Source organism: Sphaerodactylus townsendi, linkage group LG01, assembly GCF_021028975.2.
Source record: "Sphaerodactylus townsendi isolate TG3544 linkage group LG01, MPM_Stown_v2.3, whole genome shotgun sequence".
Lineage (NCBI taxonomy): Eukaryota > Metazoa > Chordata > Lepidosauria > Squamata > Sphaerodactylidae > Sphaerodactylus > Sphaerodactylus townsendi.
Window position 1 is genome coordinate 88,033,775 of NC_059425.1, and position 23,475 is coordinate 88,057,249.

Below are 23,475 nucleotides of genomic sequence, written 5' to 3' on the forward strand. Positions count from 1 at the left end.
CAGCTTCTCCTTATGTTCTGTGGCTGCAAATAGAAAAGAGACAGTGTGCACCTGGGAAGCACAAAACACCCGTTGCACATGTGATACTTATGTCATTCCCAAACAAAGGCTTTGTAATCTGTAGATAGAGTCTCAGAATTCAATAGACTCCAAAGAGAATGTAGGAGAGTGGGGAAATATGGGAGTCTTCATAGGCTGATTTTCCACAGTCAAAATGCCCCATGGTAGATCCAGGAGTGTACCTGCCGTGGCGCTTTTTGCCCTGCTTTTGATTCTTCACTACTCCCCGGTTCTTCCAGGGATTCAAGCGCATTATGTCCCAACTGTTTCTTCACGAGCCCGGTGCTTCTCCATTTGCACCGCAAACTCTTCCGCAATGTCTTCCACGCATGTGCAGACAACCTCAGTTTCCTGCGTTCTGAATCTCCCCCGTTCCCCTTACTCACTTTCACTATTTTAGTTTTACATGATTCTGAACACAAAACAGGTGCTGAGAATCGGCACCCTCGCCCCCTCCCCATCTAAAATCCTTGCATGTACGAGGGAATTGCCCTAACCCTCCACCCACCCCCAGTCTAAAATCTAAATCTAAAATCTTTGCATGTGCAAGAGAATCGCCGTCCTCCTGTTCACGGTGCCTTCACATGCCGCTTTTCTGTTTAAAAAACAAGGTTTCTCTCTCCATGTTTTTGTTTCCACTGCAAAGGGTGGGGAAAGGACGCTGATTCTCAGCACCAGTTCATTGGGGTGGGCCAGAGTGGCGAGGCAGGAAAAATGGCTCCAGTTCTTCTGCCGTGGAGTTTTCCGCAGCAGCAGAAGGCACTGGAGCAACAAAGGGGCATTTCAAAAGAACCTCAAAGTTGGCAGTTCTTGAAATTTATGGAGCAAAGCCAATGCTGCGAGGGGGGGCGCCAGGTCAACAGTGTGACAGACACGTTGCAGCACCAGGAGCTGTGGAGAACTCCTGGCTGCACCGGAGTATTCTCTGTGCTAACAACGGGGCATTTTTACCATGGAAAATCGGCCATAGGCTGCTACCACTGGAAAGATATTATGGTGGTGTGAATACTTTCATGAAAGTAGTCCAGTACATAGTGAGCACTAATTCCTTATTTTCTGCTGTCTGCTTTTCAGAAACCTTTTGGACAAATCCACAGATCAAGCTCCAGTTGACAGAAAAGGATGATGGTCAAGATGAATGCACATTTATAGCAGCTCTGATGCAAAAAGATCGCCGTAAACTCAAGAAACTGGGAGCTGAAATGTTAACAATAGGATATGCTATCTACGAGGTATTTTCCTCTACTACACTCTGAGAATTAGCCCTGGCAAAGATGTGCCAGGCTCTTCACAGGGAAAAACTCTCACCTGGTGATAACTAATAGGCACTAGGTTGACAGCTGTGGGTTGGGAAATACCTGGAGATTTGGGGAATGGAGCCTGGTGGATGCAGAATTTGAGGAGTGACCTCAGCAGGGTACAATGTCACTGAGTCCACCCTGCAAAGCAGCCATTTTCTGCAGCCAGTTTTCTCATTTGCAATATTGGGAGATTTCCAGGCCCTACCTGGAGGTTTGCAACCCTATTACCAGGGCTAGTTTTGAAGTGCCCTGGGCATCTGGCCACCAACAGGACCCTCATGTCCTCCTTTCCACTCCCACCCCTGCGTACACCTATCTGCCTGTGCATCCTTCTCCCACTTCCCATGCTCAGTTTCCTGTACCATCTACACACCCCTTCCTCAACAGCACTGGCCAGTGAATGCAGTTGTGAGTGCTGTTGCCTCTGCCATCAGGAATGTGCCACCCATATTCCCTTCCTCAATAATATTTGGGCACCTGAGAGCATAGGTGCAAGCAGATGGCAGGGGAGGTGGAGGTCAGAAGCAATAGGCTCCCACTGAGCCCTGGCAGCTGCCTCAGCTCAAGGTATGCTGTTGCCAGTCCCACTGAGCACATTTAGGGCTTTCCTTCACTGTTACTATGTGGCTTGTCTTTTCATCAGCTGCTTGATCCTTGATATATTATCATTTCAAATGCTGTCTCTGTCTCTGAACCAAATCCTGCTTAGAAAAAAGCCCCTGAGGAATAGAGGCCAGCTTCAGTCTCTGGCTGCTGTTTGTGCTGATGCAAGCAAAAAAAATGTTTAAATGTCTGGGACATCACTATTAGATCAATTCAGGCTTTGAGGCTAGCACTGCAGTTCCTGTCACTGTGGTGCTGAATTGGACTGAGCAGTGTATTCAGCCGTGCACTTACCCTGAGTGTTCAATGGGGGAATTCATAAAACTTGTTGAAAGAAAAAAAATTACAAAACTGGAAAGTAATCAGCAGACAACATGAAAGACGGAATGCCCAAATTTAGTCGGGAGGTGATCCTCCAAAGAAAAAAAATGGACGAAATGGTAAATCAGCCACCAAAAGCACCTAGAAGAGGACAGTCAAGAATCTCTACAGGCACTACGGAGCAAGCAAGTGGATGTTTCACTACACTAAAATGGTCTGTTTCTTGATCTCTCCATAGGAAAAGAACTTGAACTTGAAATTAGAGCAACTCAATCTGATGACTCAATACAAAAGCCTCTTCTTCAGTAGCTAAAACATCTTTCACCAAAAGTGGTGATATCAAATGTCTCCGTCCAAAATCAAGCTAGTGGCAAAATTGAATTTTTTAAGGCTAAATAGTAACCAGGATGCCAACAATCTCTCTTGAAAGCAAATAAAAATCATTAGTTGGAATGTAGCAGGTTGGAATAAGGAAACATCAGACACTGATGGCATTGCAATGCTAACCACCACTGATTGTATTATGGTGCAGGAATCCTGGAAAAGTAACTCTTGCAAACTAACTGGATATAATTCCTTTTATCTGGCTGCAGACAAAACCAAAGGTCAACCATATGGAGGTTTACTATGTTTTATCTCTTGTACAAGAAATCCTGCTGTGACAGATATTTACCCCTGCCTCACAGCAGCCTTCTTTTACATAGCTTTGGATTTTGTGTCCAGTATTCATTTTGCTACACTTAAGTTAAATGCAGGGCTTTTTGTGGTTGTACTCATTGATAGTACCACAACCTTGAGAGGGCCCTCTCAAGGGCTAAGGGGTGTAAAGTTACACATTAGTATTTGTAATCCTGCTTTTGTACAAAAAAGAACTAGATAGTGTATGAAAAGTCACAAATAAAGGCAGTGATTGAAATGAGAAGTGAATCAACATTACATAAGATTTGAATTTCTAACAAAATATTATTATTATTATTTTAAAAATCCTATTGTAGAGCCCTAGTGATGATGAACACCTGGCAAAAGACTTTTTCCGCTACCACGCATCCAAAGCCAGGAGCAAAAGTTATATAAACGTAAGGGAAGTCTCTGACCGATTCAAGCTGCCCCCTGGGAATTACATTATTATTCCAACCACATTTGAGCCACATCAGGAGGCTGATTTCTGCCTGAGAATATTTTCTGAGAAAAAAGCTGTTACTAAGTAAGTATTAACATGTCAAATATCCTTACTAGAAAGACATTTTCAAAATACAAGAAACCATCTTTAACTAAAAATCTGCAGTAAAAGTCCCATAAAAATCTGCAGCAAAAGTCCCATAGCCTGTAGGTGGATTGGGCCCTTGAAAGGTACTTTCTAGTTTACTAGCTTCAGTTCTCTTTCATGTTTCCTTCTGAATTTCTTAAGAGTTTGGAGGGAACGGGAAGCTGGGACTGAATCCTATGAAAAGAATGTTTTTCCTTTCACTGATGCATTCCAGTTTGCTCCAGTCTGACCATGGTTTGGCTTGCATTCTGGGAACAATGTACATTTGGGAGGACTGAAGCCTGCTCCGTGTATTACCTGGAGTGACACAGCGACCACCATTTTGGAGCTGCTCCCACGTAGCTCCTGTTATCACCGGCAGAATATAGAAACCACATGAGAGTTTGGGGATTATATGGGGGAAACCAGGTTAATGTCACCCCTCTGTTCTAGCATCTGAATTTTACCATGTTTTTTCAAGATCCCACTTGATTGCTACACTTTTTCATACTCTGGAACAGGGCACCATGAAGCTGCACCCAAACTTTGCATAATCTAACAACTGGGCCTTAGGCACACTTAACTAGATCTGGATTCTGTTCTGGGTATCTAATTTGCATTTACAGGATTCTAAAGATATTCATCTTACCAGGATACTCTTTTTGTTTGCTTTTACTGGATTCCTGTTTGTTTCTCATAGGGAAATGGATGGAAATGTTGATATCGAGCTACCAGAGGTATGTCATCAGAGTTAAATTAGTGAGTGGACTAATTAAATTAATGAGAGGACAAAATTATCTAATATATTTTAGTAAAATTAAAGAAGACTACGATGTCTTGTACATGGGGACTGGCCAGTGTGGTTCTCATCTGCTTCTGCAGCTGTCAGGATAGCTCAGAATTAAGGGGGCTCATACATGGCAGGTTTCCCTGTAGTTTCTTATTCTCAGTTCCCTGGCAGCAGCCATGCCAAGGCCTGGGTCTTTTTCAGGCGGTTTTTTTTAATCTGAAGTATTTTTATATCAATATAATATTAATGGAAGGTCAGAAAAGAGCTCCCCTACCCATTTCATACTCAGTAAGAAGTTTTGAAAAGAGCTTATGTTTATGACAACCCCAATGAAAAAGAATGGCTATCAGACAATTTCAGCGGAATCTATGCTTGGCAAATACAAACCTTAAAATGCTTTTTTTTTTCCTCTCCCTTAATTATTTTTCGGTCATTTTAGCTTCCTAAACCAACACCACCACCAGAAGAAACAGAAGAAGAGAAACAATTCCGAGCATTGTTTGAACAGATTGCAGGACAGGTAATTGCTTAGAAATAAAATAGAAGTGAAATCACACTCTAAGCAGATCTCTAGATGGCTAGTGAGTGCAACCCAGATGCTCTGATGCAGTCCACATATACCCAGACATGGTACATACAGTACAAAAATCACAACAAACTCACAACCAGTCCTGTAGTTCAATGCATGATGTCTCTTCCTGAAATGTGATTATGTACACATCCACTCCACAGACAGAGGGTGTGGTCATGGAATCCATGTACCTTTTTCCTCCCCTATCCATGGGATTAACACTACTGAAGTCAGCATGTCCACCATCTTGTTCAGGACACAAAACATCATTCAGCAGCATGCTTATAAATTATCTTTCCGTATGAGAATCTGAAGATTGAGAGTTATGTGCTTGAAAAAAAGTTTCTGATTCATAATTATAGATAATATGGAAATGTAAGCGTTCTCTTAGTTAACTGCAGTGTATTATTGAAACCCTAGATGTCATAAGAACCTTGTTTTTACAGGACATTCCTGGCTGCATATTTTTATTACCTAGAGCTTGGCAGGAGATAGGTAGTTGAACCCAATCAGGTTTTCCAATTAATCTCACTTAATTCTGCTCCTTACTACTCCCAACCCACATGGAGACTTAGGTGAGGTTGGCTATGCATGTACCATGATCCCCAACATTGCATCTTGTGTCATTTGGCCATTGAGTGTGTCCCTACAATGAGAATTGTAGGACTGCTTGTTTATCCAAATGCCCATTGCTGTGGAAATCTTTTCTCTGATCCAAAATGACCTTCTACTTCCCTTATAAAAAGTTCACATTTTATAGTTGGTAGTTTTATTCCATCACAGTGACTGAGAAGAGATCACAGATCCTTGTTTTTAAATTGTGGTGTCACATATAAGATTTGTTGGCACACAGAGACGGTAAATGGTTAACGTGGCTGGACAGTAATGTGCTGGAAATAATTCTGTGCTGTAATATGGTCTTTTCTGCCTTGAAAGATCATTCATGAAAACCAAAAATATGTGACATTCAGATAGGGCTCCAGTACTGCCTGCGCAGTTCTGCTCCAACTGCATTGGCTGCCAGGAAGTTGTCAGGCCCAATTCTGAAGCGGGCATGCAACTCACATATCCCAGAAAGCTCTTCTCTATTCCTGTCAGGTGCCTCATGAAGGTTCCCTCTGTTTGGAACATGAGGGTGTCTGAGAATAGAGGACAGATAATTTTTGGTGGCTTCTTGGGTTCTCTGGAATAGCCTTCCTCATGAGATCCACCTGCGCTCCTCTTTCCTTTAGTTTAGCCAGTGCTGTAAGGCTTGTCATTCTACCATGGTGTTTCACTAGTAAATGAAAAATAGGAGGAGTGAAGGAATATGAGACTGACTTCATACAACTGCTTTGATGATGATTTATTTTATTTTTAAATCAGAAATATTAGCGTTTAATGATCATTAGTCACCTAGAGAAAAAATGGAAGGGGGGGATAAGTAGAAATATTCTTTTAAAAACACAATTATGAAAGTAGGTCTCATGTGGAACATATAAATATGAAAGCTGCATTTATTTCTTTACCTGTAGGATATGGAAATAAGTGCTGAAGAACTTGAATATGTTCTCAATGCTGTGTTAGAAAAAAGTAAGTGCCACAAGACTGCAATTCTTCTTACCCTTGCTTTTATTGATCATATTTTGCTGACCAGCCCTGTACATAGATCTACTGTGTAAAATCATTTTTTGGTTATGTCAAATCACTTTTTTTGGGTTATGTCAAATGATGTCACTTTTTTTTTACAGTATTACTCAGAAGTCCCATTATATTTAACTGGACTTGACATCAAGGAAGTGTCCATAGCATTTTAGCCTTAGTTTTTTAGTTCTTAGATAAAGGCAAAGATAGATGCAATATTTAAAGAGAGGTCACGTCACAGTGTGGTTCTTCATATGTAATGTGAGCCTGCCCCCCTTCTGGGTACTGCAATTAATATAACAGATGTATCATCTACCACGTCAAAGCCTAGATCAGGCAACAGTTTTGTTCTTCCCACATGCAGCAGGTTGTTATCCACTTTCTAAGAAATGTTCCAAAGAATTTGTCTGTTTGTGCTTTTTTTTCAAGCTTGACTCTGGAGAGGAAAAGGTACATTTGAACCGAGCATGATAAAAGTCCTTCAAAATTGGTCTCACTACTTTGCAAATATTAATCAGCTTTCACCCTCCATGGCACCAGCCTGACATAAATCTGTGTACTCTACCTCAACAGACTTGAGGATACCATAGTAATTCATGCAGTTAGCATAGCATTGAAGCATTCGAGAGAAAAAATCCAAAGCCTCACAGTCTAATGTCCTGGTTTTGTTGATATCAACCAAGGGGCTCAGTGCAGCTTATGTGATGATCTGTGATACTAATTAGGCATCTGTGAGATGATTCCCCTCCCCCAGGAGAACATGCAGACAAGAGCCACATGTCCTCTTGTAGCCATCACATTTTCTCTTTTGTGACATGACCAAACATATATATATGTTACATCCAGGGAACTTCTAGACGTTTTCACTTGGGCTGGGGTGGAGCGGGGGGGGGGGGGGGGGGTTTGTCTGCTTCTGGTTAGGTTAAAGGAGGGGAGAATGCCCACTAGCTGATTTTTATTTATTATGGTGGTGATTATTCCTTTGCAGCAAAGAACATTAAATTCAAGAAAATAGCTCTCCTGTCATGTAGAAACATCATTTCCTTAATGGACGTATCCTTTCAAATAGTGACTAAGAACTTCAATGAGCCAAACTGATATGAAGCCTGTGCTTTCCCAACCTTGATATAAAATCAATAACAAGTATATCTGTCTTGGAAGAAGGCTGAATGGGTAATCTTAATGTTTTTCCAGCTTTTATTATAAAAACAAGTGAAATTTTAAATTGTTCAATCATAATAATGGAAGTGGAGGATTTACTGCTTGTTTTTACTCACAGCATTGCTTTTTATTGAAGACTTGGAGTAAAGGAACTCATGAATTCCCTTATCACATAGTTGTATCACATAGTTTGTAATAGACATTGTAAAAGCAGAAAAAAAAGTAGAAGTGCAGGATTGCTGCTCTTGGTAACTCAATGATGGCTTTCCTGGCTAGGATTCTTGCACCAGCACTGTTCCCCTTGCAGCATAGACCAAAATGGAGCCAGCTATGTGAATCTAGTATGCTCTGGTCCAGTGGCCCTGTGATCTTCAGTTTTTCCAGAACTGGGGTCTACTTTTAATCCACAGACAGCATGTGGCATCATGAACACATGACAGGAATAAAGAGTCAGAGGTCAAGAGTAGAATCACATGAAACATTCCAGGACAGCCAGGAAGAATCAGCCAAGAACCAAGAGGAAACTGTAGCGAGGTTCAGAGCCATAGAATGCTCCCTTAACCATTTTGTAACCTTGACTCGCTGTCCTTCTCTTCTTGGCATATGGGAAGAGAGGTAGGGACATGGCATTCTTGCTCTCCACTCACGTGCACTAGCAGCAAAATGTGGGGGTTTATGACCCTGCCGGTTGGGCTCCATGAACCACCTGAGGGAACCAACCCATGTTTTATGCAGTGAGAGATTCATCGGTTCCGTATGTGGGAACATCTCCTTAATTGTATGCAACTCTTCTCCTGTAATAAAGGAGTCGAATCACATTGCACGGGGAACTCATCAGGAAGCCTCCACCTCATTTCATTTATGTTGTTAAGCTGACCTCACAGTTTGGCCGTGTGGATTTGTATTAGCTATTGCAGAGGAAGCAGTGCTGTTCTGCCACAGCAGCTGTTGTGGCATTGGGCCATAAAATGTAGGCTATGTATAGTACTGGTATTTTTCCTTAATGGGGACTGTTATCAGACTAGTGGCAATGGAAAACTGGAATTCAACGAGTTCAAAGTTTTCTGGGACAAACTGAAGAAATGGATTGTAAGTTGATATACTCTTATCTTTATTTTATCAATTGCTTTCTTAGGCCATTTCAGAAGCAGCTGTATGGCCGTAACCTTTTAAAAGAAGCACTGCATTTTAATTTATGTATGTTCTAAAGCAGCTTGTTCTTTCTAGGAAGCATTCTTTGCTTTCCATAACCCAAACCACAATAGAGAGAATTGACATTTTTCTTAGGGTAAGAAACTATGGCTGTGATAAGGAACATCAGAAATGTTCCTCAGAAGGAGGCCAAGTAAAATAAAATTTGAACAAAATATATTTATGTTAGTCCTAATAAAAACTGCTGGCTCATGACTTGGAGAAAACATTCTTGCTAAGTGTTTCCTTTGCTTATCGCGGGTGCTTAAAGCAGCAAATGGGATTTGAAATCGCATAGCCACTTAACAGTGAACAAGCACATAAGGCTATGTGTCCAGGGGCACTTGGATATTTTTGCTGAATTCTTGCAAGAGTTGAGTAACCCCTAAAGGCATCTGCTTCCTCATTAGAGGGTCACTGAGGGTCACTGATAGTTTGTGGTTGGTGGGTCACTAACTTTTTCTTGACCTCAATACTGCTTTTGTTTGGCAAATACAGAATCTTGCTTCTGTTCTCTTCCTTTTTGCAGTAGAAGGGCTGACTGCTAACCACCATCACCACCACTTCTGCTCCATAACCAATTAGATAGCTAGCATTTAATACTGCTGTTGCCTTGCCTCGAACCTGGATTTAAATCTGGTTTAGAATTTGAATTTGCAGACAAGAAAGAAACCATGATTCAGAAAATGATAAATTTGCTACAGACCAGGTCCTGGATACGCCAGGCTAGGCCAGTCTCATCAGATTTTGAAAGCTTAGCAGGATCATCCCAAGTTAGTTATGGAATGGGAGATCACTAAGGAACTTCAGAACTGCTACACAGAAGCAGGCAATTCAAACCACCTCTGTTCATCTCTGGTCTTGAAAATTCTATGGGGTTGTTGTAAGTTTGCCAAGTGTCTTGATGGAACTTTCTGCCACCTCAAATCAGGATGTTTTCAGTTTCTGAACTTCATGTGAAGGGAAAATGAAAAGCCAAGATTTTCCAAGAATCTTTCTCCTTTTGATAAACCTTATGAGTAAATGAAGACCACTTTTCAGGAGAGGAATGAGTGTGGTTCTGTGACCAGTCAGTGAACTTTTAGTAGCAAACTCAGTGACGTAGGTATAGATTTTTTATGGGGGGGGTTGGGGGCGAGGCCACGCCCCCACCTGCCTCTGAGGGCATGGCCACGCCTCCCCAAGCCCCACCCCCGGCCCAAGTGCTTATAAAAGCAGCTCTCCGAGGCAAGGGATGGCAGACTCCCATGACCCGCCCGCCCCGCCTCCCCCACCGGCTGGACTCCCAGCTGGCAGCCGGCAGTCCCTTCTCTCTCCCCTCCAGGCAGAGGGGTAGCTAGGGAAAATGGAGCTCAGTGCAAAATGTGAGGTTTGCGCACACCCCCCCCCCATGGGTGACTGCTGTGATGCTGGAATCCACCCCCATCACTTTCAATGGTGTTTAAATTAGGGAGCCCAGATTTTTCTTTTAAATCCACCTTAAAAGGAGAATCTGAGGTCCCCAGATAAAACAATATTGAAAGTGATGCTGTTTTGGGGTGGATTATCCCCCACCCTGAAACAACATCACTTTCAATGTTTAAACTGGGGACCTCAGATTCTCCTTTTAAATCCATGCCGAAGGAGGTGGATTTCAAAAGAGAATCTGGGAAAATTTGGGAACAATTGTCAGGGGTACAATTGTCAAACTAGCAGCACCAAACTTTCAGGGTATCTTTGGGAGATTCTCCTGATGATACCACCCAGGTTTGGTGAAGTTTGGTTTGGGGGTCCAAAATTATGGACTCTCAAAGGTGTAGCCCCCATCTCCTATTAGCTTCCATTGGAAACAATGGGGGATGGAGGCACCCGCTTTGGGAGTCCATAACTTTGTACCCCTGGACCAACCTTCACTAAACCGGGGTGGTATCATCAGGAGTGTCACTTGACAATAGCCTGGAATTTTGGTGCCGCTAGTCTAAAAACTGCGCCCCCTGCAGGCCAAAAACCGAAAAACACTTTAAAAATACAAAACCCCACAAACGGCGGGCAGAGCTTTGGACATGCAATGGGGGTGTCTGAACCCAAGAACCCCCCCCCCTTACCTACGTCCTTGAGCAAACCCTAGACTGTGTAAGAAAAATCCTATTGGTTGCAAAGGCACTCCAAAAATGTTCTCTGCTCTGCTATCCCTTCAGATGTGGGACTCCTGATTGCTTCAGTGAGAACTGCACTCTAAATTTATTAAAATTAGGGACTTCATCAGAGGTGGAGCTACCAGAGGGTAGGGGGCGCATTACACCGGGCACACTCCTGGGGGGGGGAGAAAATTACTCCCCCTTGCGGCTCCCCTGCCCCCCCACACTTACCTTAGTTCAGCCCAAAAGTGCAGGCTGGAAAAGCGGCCTGTTCACTTGAGGCTGAAATTGGCCTGGTGGGAACTACACTTTCCAGGAGACCTTGCGAGCCCCAAGGTCTCCTGGGATGTATAGTTCCCACTAGGCCGTTTTCAGCCTTAAGTGAACAGGCCGCTTTTTCCAGCCTTCACTTTCAGGCTGAACTAAAGAGAGTGGGGGGGAGTGGCAGAAAATGTAGAGTTCGCACCAGGCACAGTATGGCCCAGCTACGCCTCTAGTCTTCATATATTCTTACTTAAAATGAGTCCGATACAAAGCACATCAGAGCTATTCACATGATTTTTGTAAAATCATAATTGCTTTTAAAAGATACCTAAAAACAAACAAAATAGTCCAAATACTTCATAGTGTATGTATATATATATATATTTCCTGTGCGTTGAATTGCCTATACCTTTTTCCACTCAGGGTATCTTTCTTCATTTTGATTCTGATCATTCGGGCACCATGTCTTCCTATGAACTTCGTCTTGCTTTAAAAGCAGCAGGTACAGAATTTGTTGTTCCCTTTTTTGTTGTTCCCCTTTTTTTCCTCAATCCTTGCCTTGGCACTTGGTGATCCAAGATGGTTGCCTGAGGCAGGGAAAGATGCACTGCCTGGAGAGCCTTCAGAAAGAGTCTGGGAGGCACCAGTGATGAGTGAACTGTGGAGGCCTTCCAGGTTTGCCTCCATAAGAGCCAATCAACATGACAGCTGGCTTGAGGCAGCTGGCTGCTTCTTTTGTCAGGCTAACTTGAGGTAAGTAGGTCATCTGGCTCATATAAAATTAGTGGATGCTGCCAGTTCTACACCACATTGACGTAGGTTGGTGGTAATATGCCAACTGGCAGTTTCTGCTCATGGCAAATCGGTGACACAGTCAGCTTACTGTAAGCATGAATTTTTTTAAAAAAATTATCCACCCTGAGCAAAAGTTCTAAACCAATCAGGAAGAAAAGTGTCCTTTTACATTAGGATCAGCTGCCAAACTAGCAAGAGGCAGGACCAGTTCCTTTCTGCTGAGTTATTATTCAAAGCAGGACACTGTCTGGGAATAGAAAGCTTTTGCCTTATGACTCTACCAAAAACTGCTGCTTCTCCCTCACACCTATCAGATTCTGCTATTCTACTACAAATATCAAAAACGACCAGGTCCTACACCCTAGTCTGCAAGAAACCTCTGGGTCCAACCTCCCACTAGAAACCATAGGGTTAGTTTGATTCACAGTAAACTCTGTCCCTAAGTCTCATCCAAGAACCAGAGACTTGGATCCCATAAATGATTTTGTAGATGGAGAGGAGTTTTGCTGAATCTCCCCTCCTGTGGACAGATCTATGATACTCCAACTATTCGGGGGTCCCTTTTTACCCATAAATAGCCTTTGGGGGATATTTGGGTTACATCATGATGGGGGAGGGAGGAAGTTATGCTCAGTAGATAGAAATCTCTTTTGTCTGTAGAAATCCTCTGTTGGATCCACCCCCAATATTTCTGTTTTAAGAATTAGTAGACCTACCATGAATATATCAACCATATGAATTCGTTCTATCAGACACAGAATGAACAGCAGTAGTATGTATCAAGCATTGCTGTGGTGAACTCATGAAGCTAAATCAGACTCATTATCCGTCAAAGACTGTATTGTCAACTCAGATTGGCAGTGGCTGTCCAGAGTCTTGGGTAGTGGTCTTTCATATCATTTACTGCCTAATCCTTTTAACTGGAGGTGTCAGAGCATAGACCTGGGACCTTCTGCAGGTACTTTACCACAGAGCCACAGCCCCTACATGTAGCAAAGGATTTGTAGTTCAGACCCAAGAAACCAGCAGGGTAGTCGTGCGTATAACATTGCGGGCCGAGGCAGGACCCTGTTGGCCCAAGAAATACTACCATCCCCTCTTTTGGCCCAATAAGCATGCAACACATTCTTTTTGTGAGAAAATAATTTGGCCATAGCCAGATGTATTTATTGGTAAGGAGTTAACAGGAAGTGAAATGGTGCAGCATAGGGGGTGATCTGAACATCTGGGCAGCATGAGTGCTGTTTCCCAGAGCCAAGCAAATCCTCAGCCCGCCTGCTTAGAGTAATTGACCATGATGGGCCAGATTGAAACAGGGGATGCCAGTTGAGCGATGGACCCCTTCCTGGCATCCATTCCAATCTGCCGCTAGGGCGCAAGCCTGGTAGCCCCTGCCGGGCGTCCTGACCTCTGGCTTTCTCCACCCCTACCTCTTAAGGAGGCGTTTCAAGGTTTCCACAGTTTTCTTTTCCAGCCGATCACCCCCCGCCCCACGCAACCCACCAACTGGCTATGACACACAAAACAGCAACCAAAGAAAACACCTTGAAATAACATGAAAAAACAGGAATTGGTGGGCAATTCCTTCCTCGGGCATCCAGGCAAGAATGACTCGCCCGCGTGGATACCCCCTTTTATATGCAAGCGCTAGCCAGCGCCTGCATATGGCATCCCTTCTTCGGTTCCGCGGGAATGCTGAGCCGCATGACCGCCCTTGCCTGGGTGAGTGTGGCTTGTGCCAAGGCCCGGCTGGCTGCAATGGCGGGCCCCAGTTGAGCCGCAGCCGCTCCTTTTCAACTAGTGGCGAAGGATATTAAGAACATAAGAACTAGCCTGCTGGATCAGACCAGAGTCTATCTAGTCCAGCATTCTGCTACTCGCAGTGGTCCACCAGGTGCCTTTGGGAGCTCACATGCAGGATGTGAAAGCAATGGCCTTCTGCCGCTGCTGCTCCTGAGCACCTGGTCTGCTAAGGCATTTGCAGTCTGAGATCAAGGCAGATCAAGATTGGTAGCCATAGATCGACTTCTCCTCCATAAATCTGTCCAAGCCCTTTTTAAAGCTATCCAGGTTAGTGGCCATAACCATATTGTTTCCCCCTCTTCCCCAAAGTAGACCATTTTGATATATGGTTCCATTTTTTCTTGCCAGTAGATTCTGCTTTTATACAGTTTTTGGTCAGAATAAAGTAAGTAGCATATTGGCAATATATATTTTGCATAAGATTTTTCTGCTTTCAAGAATTAAGATTTCAGTGGTGATTTTCTGCCTTGATTGAAGGGAATAGAGGAAGCCATAACTGTGGACAGTAAAACATATATGGGACATGACCAAGGTTTTCTGATGGCCAGATTCTGCTTTAGTCCCACAATTTTTCTTAGCATACTTCGCATCTGAGGACTGCACAAAGTTTAAAGATGCTAGCTAGAAGAGGAGTAGTGGTAGAAAAGTTGCTGAGGAAGCATATTTCTGTTTTTAAAGGTTTTCAGCTTAATAATTACCTACTTCAGCTGATGGTTCTTAGATACTCTGATGACCAATACCAGATTGAATTTGATGACTTCTTAAACTGTCTAATTCGTCTAGAAAATGCATGCCGTGAGTATCCTATCACAGAGCCTTCATTAGTACTCTTTGACATCCTTTTTGCACAGCCCCTATTAGCACATGATGGCCAGTACATGTTATTTTTGTCCTTTATTGCTCTGGTTTTGTCCATAGTAAGTGCAGTTATGAGATTTATAGGGCAATCCTAAACACCCCTCTAAGTCTACTGAACTGTAACTCAATGTAAGGTTGCACAGTACTATGTCATAACTTCATCACTCATTTGAAACCAAGGATGGGGGGGGGGGGTTGACAGTCTGGCAGTATGACTCAAGTTTTAATGGCATACTATGTAGAAAGGTAGTGCATGGAGACATTGGAGTCAATTTCAGCAGTTTACCTAAGTTATTTGCATTTATTTGCTATTCTTTAAATTTGAAGACGCCTGGAATCAAATGTCAAAGGAATCACCAGCAAATCCCCCAAATGAAATTCTTTCAGATAATACCCTGTTTCTCCGAAAATAAGACATCCCCTGAGAATAAGACATAGTAGAGGTTTTTCTGAAGGGCTAAATATAAAACATCCCCCGAAAATAAGATGTAGCAAAGTTTTGTTTGGAAGCATGCCCGTCGAACAGAACACCAGAGCATGCAGCTGTGGAGCAGAAAAATAAGACATCCCCTGAAAATAAGACATAGCACATCTTTGGGAGCAAAAATTAATATAAGACACTGTCTTATTTTCAGAGAAACATGGTATTCACATGAGTGCTTTCAGTTAATATTCAAATGCCACTCTTATTTATATTGTTTACTTATGTTTACTTATGAGTGATGTCAAAAGCAAGCTGACACAAACATATCTTTTGTTTCCCACTGAGACTGTTCAAATCTCAAGAATTGCTAGTAAAAGTCACCATTCTGTGTGTGTGTTTGATATTTACTGCAACAGACTCTGGGCATTTGGGCATATATGAAATTAGAGTGGAAGCTACCTGTAGCATTCTGTTTTTTCTTGCAGGGGTATTTCAAGCCTTAAGCACAAAAAGCAGAGACTTCATTAATCTGAATATAAGTGAGGTAAGTATAAATAAGCATAAACTCAAAATGTACTTAACTAGAAAGTCTGTAAAAGATAAATATTTGAGTGTAGCATTCTCAACTCAATTTCTCACTTTTCTTTTATTTTACCTACTTGCGTAGTTCACTTTTTATGGGCACATTTTACTACTGATGCAAGTGAGTGAAAGTTTTCAAATGGGTTTGTTCTCCCACTTAATCAACTGGCCTGACAAATTCTGCCCAGGAGCCTGTGGCCTTTATGGGTTCACCATCATAAAACCAAAGAAGTGACAGAGTGTAAGGAGAGCCAGCATTTTCCTGAGACTTGAAATAACTAGCTTGTTTTGGTACGGCCACTCTGTCAAAGCCTTCATTGCTGTTTACTTTGGGGGTCAAGAGGCTTTCGTCTAGACCTTGATTTGTGCAGGAGTGAATCAAAGGACAGGCCCAATACTTTTAGCCCTTAAGAACTTGCTTAGATCAAAATGAGAATCTTGGTAGAAGTAAATAGGAAGCAGAGGCTATTAATTGACCACACCACAGCAAATAATGAAATCTGCTGTCCAGAAAAATCAGACAAATGTGACCACCAGGTAATTTTCTTTGCAGAAGTATCTCCTGTTAGCCTTACATAATCATATAAATGATCTAAATCATTTGAAATCAACTTCATTTACACAGTTGGAGTTCAGTAGTCTGGGCTAATTCAAATATAGGTCCATTCCGCACGTTACAAAAAAAGATGTCTGGGGGGCATCTTAAAAAGAGGCGACTACTTTTTACATCCTGCAGACGGCTTTTAAAAAGCTGCCTCTCATGTTTTGTCCAGACAACACAGGCTTCAAAGGGGGATAGAGGCATTCTCCTGCCTGACCAGTAAGTTCTCTGGTCAGTTTTCTCCTCAGCTTGCACCCAACATTTTGTGTGCTGCTGCAGGGAGTCTCCCCACCTTCATTTGCTGAAGGTTGTTCCAGTACATTTGCTTTGCAGGGGCTGATCCGGGGCACCTTTTCATCCTATTGCAATGAGGTGTCTGCAAAGAAACGCAGACACCCATACAAGAATCTTAGCCTCATGGAGGACTGCTCTACTGCCCGTTGAGAAGCATAGACCTGTCCTCTGTGGTCCCAATTAAAACCCACTGCAACAGACAGTCATAATAGTAAGTTTTCAGACAGTGATGAATTCGGCATACAAATTGTAACATGTAGGCTTTCTCTCTTTCTTTTAGTTTATCAACTTGACTATGAACATCTGACAAAGTCCAGTCTGGCTTTCCCTGTATATGTCTCTTAAATCAAGTTCTAAAGATTGGATCTTTTAACAGGTCATTGAAAATAGGGAATTTTTGAAATCTGCTATCTTTTATTATATTCACCCTGATCACATTACGATAAAGTTTTTGAAAAAATTAAGATTGAAATGTATATAATGTATGTATATATCACACACTAGAAATATGAGTTTGTATTGATACAAAGTCCAATCTATCACTTATATTGCATGAAATGAGGAGTTATAAGTAATCACTGCCATTTTTATGAAACATTATTTTAATTCCCAGTACACTTGTCTCACACTAGAACTCTTCCCATTGCATTTTCCTTTTGTTTTTTCCACATGAGCAGATGTTTTTATAATCCAGCTCAATAAAATGGAGGATTAGACTGAAAATAATCTGAAAGTTGGTCCTGTCATTGGCAGCTCATGGACTGTTATTGGTGGAATAGAAAAATGCACTATACAAAGCAAGTAAACTCCCCTTAAGCAGTCATTTCTTTTTCAAAGTAATGATGTTTTGGGCTTCCTTGAGCAAATAGAATGATTCTGACCAGCCCATCAGAAACTATTTCCTATAAGTTTATCTTCTTTCTGGATCCATCAGATAAGTAGACATCTCATTGCACTTGGCTTGTGTTTGTTACCTGAGGTACCCTTACGTCATTGTAGGGCCTGGTTTTTTTTTTCTTCAGCCGAGCATACATTGTGTTGGGGCATCCACCTGATCTCCAAAGATGCAGTGTGTGTTTTTTTATAGAAAGCAGAGTATAATAATGCAGTGAAATGCAACTCTTCTAAATTCCATGTCAGTAATCTGGGAAGACTGGGGTCTGAGCATAGCCACTGAGCACAGATTTCCATGTAATTCATTGAAAAGGATAAAGAATTTGCAATCTAAGTCCTTGTTAATAAATAATTTCTCACCAGCTGTCTGCTCCAGTCCTTCTTCCCATATTTTGTAATTCAAATGTGAGAAAGGTATGGTGAAATATTTTTTGACAGCTTACTTCCTAGAAAATAAAAAGTACAGTGTTCATAAAAATCCATTAAAGGAATTATTAAAAGCTGCTCCTTTATTCTGGGAATCACAGCTGAGTGAAATGGGAACTCCATAATCAACACTGCAGTGTTTGCAGTGACTTCACAATTTGTGGCATTTTTCTCTGTATTGCATAAACGGGGCTCCCAGAGTTGAAACTGAAAACCTTGGAAAATGTTCTGACAGCCCTGTGCTTTGATTGATTGACCTCTGAAACAGAGATTACAAATAGATCATTGTCCTTCCTGAGTCAATTTTTAGTTTGAAAACAGATTGCCTGGTGCCACAAAGGAGTGGATTTGAAATGCTGATCTGATTCATTTCCCAGAGGACAAGAAATGTGACTGAAATAGAAAAGAGGTCAGATTAACAGGTCTTGTCAGAATCATAGCTTCCATATGTTAATGGGGTTGGATGGATGGATCAAACATCTAGGGGGAAAATGAATTGGGAATTCCAGTGGGAAATTTTCAAGGGCAGAACAAATAAAGCAGGCTTGAAACACTTATGCTGAGATTCTGATTACAAATGTTTGTGAAAAGTTGGTTGTCTTTTGCAAAACTGTATTAAATTTTTAAGTTTCACCAAGCCAAACTCAGGGGCTTACCTATATCATAACTTACTGGCCTATTATGAATGGAAAACTTACGTTGAGCCTGTTCTATGTGCAGTGGGCCCTTCTTGCATTTCTGTTTACATGCAAGGGGGCAGCCCACAGCATACAGCACAGTTTGTCTGCAGAACTCTGCTGGGTCTCTGCTTCTCCCAGTTCTCTTAACTCATCAACAGCCTTAAAAGCACAGAGCTGATATTCTATTCCCCACTCGCTTCCCCTCCACACAAGCAAACTTTCTGTCACCATCAGAAGAGAAGAGAAGAGAAGAGAAGAGAAGAGAAGAGAAGAGAAGAGAAGAGAAGAGAAGAGAAGAGAAGAGAAGAGAAGAGAAGAGAAGAGAAGAGAAGAGAGAGGCTTATTTTAAAGCAGAGTCTTGCCTGAAATAAAGTTTTGAAAGCCTTCTCAGTCATCAGGGAAGCCAGAAGCAGAGCGGGGGAGGTGGGGTAGAGCCAAAAAGATGCCTGCTCCTACTGTTCCTTGCAAAAATCCTCTTGGTTCTTATTTTGTATCAAAAGATCGATCTCCCAATCTCTCAATGTATACACTTTAGAGATGCAGGAAGGAGCCGGCAGCAAGGAGAGGGGGACGAGGGGGAAGACTCCAGGACACCTGGCAACTGAGGCTGTGCTGGTGGAGGAGAGATTGAACAAAGACATTAGACAGAGTGGGGGGGGGGGGTGTTCTCCCACCACCACCATACATCTGACAGATTGATCTCTCAATAACTTGGTCAGTGCACTTAGGGAAGCAATGGGGAGCCGACAGCATGAAGGAATGTGGTGAGAGGGAAGGCATGTAAAGTGGTGTGAGGGAGTGGGAAGACTGGCCGTGGGCAGAGGGAAGAGGTCTGGGGCAAACCTGTTCCACTTTGGTGGTAAAGCAAGATTTAAATCATGCTATAAGGGGTTTCACTTGCCAGGAAGAGAGTGGAAAGTGGAAGTAGGGCTCCACAAAATACATTCGTACAAGAAATCTTGCTGCGGTGAATACTGGCCTCCACTATGCAGCAAAGACTTTGTGCGTAATCGGCCACTGATGTACCAAATTTTGGTTTCCTCTCTTCAGGTACTACTGGATGTGCACTTTACCCACCCTTCACATTTTTATAAAGGATTCTGGGCACTCTCTTAGTTTACACTTTACACCAATTTTTGCAAAAACAAAGGGGTTTTATGACAGGCAATATACAAAGCTAGGGTTGGAGTCCAAAAATGGTAACTGCTCACAGCAGTGGCGTAGCACCAGGTGGGGGTGTTCCAGGGCTGTTCCGGGGCTGGGGCGGGCTGTGCTGCGGCAGGGGTGCATGTTGTGCATGCACTATGGGTGCAGTTTTCCCTCGCTCCACCCCTGTTCAATGCATTGCAGTGAGAAAGTATCTGCCATAACCTGTCCCCCCGCCAAAAAACCCACGAATAGCTGCCCAAAGCAAGGTGGTTGTAGTACCTTTAAGACTGTTCCAGAGGGTAGCCAAGTTGGTCTTTAGTAGAAGAGTTCGGTTTGAGTCCAGTAGCACCTTAGAAACTCTTGTTGCTCTTGAAAATGCTGCTGGACTCAAATCTAACTGTTCCATTAAGATAGGGGGGCTGACTGTTTTCATCTGATCAACACAGCTTCTATGCAAGAGGCAGACAGAATGATTGGTTTCAAAATACACTTTGTTGAGGTAATAAATTCAAGTATTTTTGAAAACATTTTTAAGGCACAGCTAAAATTTACCACAGGAACCATAATTCTTAATTCTCTTTATAATGCCAAATCTAAAATCACACTCATTTTTTATAATGCCAAATCTAAAATCACACTCATTTTTTATAATGCCAAATCTAAAACCACACTTATTTTTTTCCTCATAAAATATACAATCTTTACCCTCTATTGCCAAAGACTTATTCAAAATAAACTGTAACTTTTTTATGCAGACCAGCAGGCTTGCACCTGTTTTTGATCAAACATTTTTAACACAGCTCCCCTTGGCTGAGAAAAAAGCTTTTATATACTTGAAATTTCTGGTATCTGGAAGATATAAAAATGTTACTGTAAAGGAAAGCAAAAGGGCCTTTTGGAAGATAGTGTGTTCATTCATTCATTCTCTCTCACTCACTCACTCAAACATATATATACCCTTTGAAAGATCAGGTTATATACAAAAATACTGCTTTGTATCTCCATTGTAATAACAGTACATCCTACATCTTTGGCTCACAAAGGCTATTTTCAGGCTGCATGCACAGCAGTTCTGTTTATTCCAATACATTGTGAACTTTTGTTGTCTTTTGTCTATGCTAATATAATACACTTCTTGAGTATCTTCTCTTTTACTGTGTTGTGCCATTCCAAGGGTCCCCCAAATGTCTGCCATCTGTATAATGACAGTGGGATTCCATTTTTTTATGTGAGAAAGTATGTGAAATAAAGAGATAATCAAAAAGAAAAAGAAGTACAAGGAAAAGGAGAGAAAAGCAATAAATGTAATATTCTTTTAAAATGTCTTTCCCCACAGTTGTAGTGCATTTTAACACAAGGGGCTTAAAGTAGCTCTTGTTCCACTTGGCTTCATAATGGGAATATAGAATGCTCATTTGTACTACAAATGCCTCTACTATTCTCAATTCTGAAATTATTATTTAAAAAAACAATCTGCAGCACCCAGTGACTGCTAGGTATATCTTGGGAACAATTCTTTTTCTTTTGATCATATGGAAACCTCCATGCTTAGAACACCTAAGTTTGGCTCTCAATGGAGTAAGGCTAAAATGTCTTGCAGTCATAGATTCAAAGCCCAAAATAAAAAAAGCAGTTATTCTTCAATCTCCTTGGATCGGTGAAAGACAGACAGACAGATACACATCTTGGGTGCTGTGTGGTTTCCGGGCTGTATGGCCGTGTTCTAGCAGCATTCTCTCCTGACGCTTCACCTGCATCTGTGGCTGGCATCCTTAGATACACATCTAATTAAAAGGGGTTTTTTTTAGTTTAAGTAAAAGTAGAAGCAAAAACATATTTTTATTGTATTAAATGACTCAATGAACTACTAAAATAGATCTTGTTTTTCTGTTCTAAAACCAGTTCTTTCAAATTTCAATCCCTCTTTTCAAAAAACATGTTGCAATTCACTTCTGGCTGACTTTTAGTTTCCCTGAAGGGTGTTGCAAATGTGGTCTTATTGGATTTGCAAAATGATCTCAACATTTGAAAAAAGATTTCTAAAACTGCTGAGCAGCAAAATAAAATAAAATAAACCCACAAAATGTTATTTCAATCATGCAAGCTTACTTGTTTGGCAGAAATATGGCTTTGGATGCTATGGCTTTAGATGCTGTTTTCTGAAGTGAGATTATTCCAACTTATTATGAACTTGCCCTACAATCCACTGAAAAGCAGAAATGTGTGGTATTTGTTTCAAAAAGTATGATTTCAGTAATGGTAGCTATTCATTCCTACATTTTAAGACGATCACAAAAAGCAAAATGAAGAAGAGGTAATGACTATGGACATTTATTTATTTATATTATTTATAATTTGATTTCTAGGTTACCCTTGCTCTTAATGGGTTTAGGGCAGTTTACAGTTTACCAGATTAACATTTACAATAGTAAATTATGAAGGCACCATAAAATTAATCCCTCATTAAACTAAGAGGAATGAATTAAAAGGAGAAGGGGGGGGGGGAGGAAAAGGAAAAGAAAGAGGAGGAGGAAAGTGAATGGAGGCAGTCTCCCCAACCCAACCACAGTACCTCCATCTTGGATGGATTCAGTTTCAATAGCTGTGTTTCAACTGGCCAAAGTATCCAGGCAGAATATGGCCAGCATCCATCAACTGATCCATCTGGGTGTCATCAGTGTGTTGGTGCCAACCCAGCCTGAAACTCCACATCAACTGGGCAAGGGGGTGCATGTAGATGTTAAACAGCATTGAGGAGAGGATCGCCCCTTGTGGAACACTGCACACCAATGAATATCATAGTGATGTCCTCTCCCCTAGTGCTACCCTCTGTCCCCAGTCCCCAGAGAATTGAGATGAGCCACTGTAGGGCTCTCCCACTGCACACTATTTCCACTGGCTTTTGCCAGCCAAGACAGGAAAAGATCCAAGGGGCAAGTGACAGGCTTTACAGCCACCATGATCCTGTCAACATCAAATTTGCTGAGTTGGCTGAATTGGTCCAGTGTTGGACCTGAAGACAGTCAAGGGGCACCTAGTTCACTAATTGTATCAAAGTTGGTGAGGAAGCCTTGGTGGAGGGACAAGATTTTATTCACAAAAAAGTTCACAAATGACTTCCAGCTATTGACTGACTTTCTACTATTTGAAGTGCCCTCTGTGAGGGCTGTCAGAGAACAAATTACCCTAAACAATTGCACCATGCAAAAGCTAGCAGATGCAATGCTGACTGTATTAAAATCCATTTTTGCAACCTTCATAGGATTTTATAAATGTCATATAAAATGTTCTTGCCTCCTTGAGTACTCTGCCAGACTCACTCCAGTCATCTAAGTTCCCATTTCATTCTCTGTAGCTCCAAGGTATATCCAGGAGCTAGCTTGGGATGGGAATTAAGAGGATGTCATGGAGCAATCCCATTAATGGCTTCAAAACAATGGGCTGTGCCAGTCTTCCAGTGAGCTGGAGGCATGGGATCCCCCACAGAATTCTGAAATCTAATTGGATCCATAAGTCTCCATGGGCAAGCATAAATCTGCTCACCACTTATACAATGCCTAAAGAGGCTTTCTAGGCAAAATGGCACGTTGTCAATAGAGATCAAACTAATATCCACCCCCATACTGAAGATCAAATCCAGGACATAGCCTGCTTGAAGTGTGGCACCTGAAACAAATTGGCAGAGTCCCAGTGTCACTTGTGTTGCCATGGAAGACACTCG

At 41.9% G+C, this 23,475-nt stretch overlaps 1 protein-coding gene across 1 annotated transcript in view; it reads left to right on the forward strand.

Annotated features, from left to right (window-relative positions):
* Positions 1 to 18,568, forward strand: part of CAPN9 (calpain 9) — a 36,299-nt gene extending 17,731 nt beyond the window's left edge. The window contains exons 10-20 of the mRNA XM_048486459.1: positions 1,135 to 1,292; positions 3,281 to 3,489; positions 4,232 to 4,268; positions 4,761 to 4,841; positions 6,407 to 6,464; positions 7,504 to 7,568; positions 8,697 to 8,765; positions 11,672 to 11,750; positions 14,525 to 14,641; positions 15,614 to 15,672; positions 16,886 to 18,568. Of these exons, the coding sequence (XP_048342416.1) occupies positions 1,135 to 1,292; positions 3,281 to 3,489; positions 4,232 to 4,268; positions 4,761 to 4,841; positions 6,407 to 6,464; positions 7,504 to 7,568; positions 8,697 to 8,765; positions 11,672 to 11,750; positions 14,525 to 14,641; positions 15,614 to 15,672; positions 16,886 to 16,912 (959 nt within the window). The 3' untranslated portion in view covers positions 16,913 to 18,568. The remainder of the gene's footprint in view (positions 1 to 1,134; positions 1,293 to 3,280; positions 3,490 to 4,231; positions 4,269 to 4,760; positions 4,842 to 6,406; positions 6,465 to 7,503; positions 7,569 to 8,696; positions 8,766 to 11,671; positions 11,751 to 14,524; positions 14,642 to 15,613; positions 15,673 to 16,885) is intronic.
* The last annotated feature ends 4,907 nt before the right edge of the window (positions 18,569 to 23,475 follow it).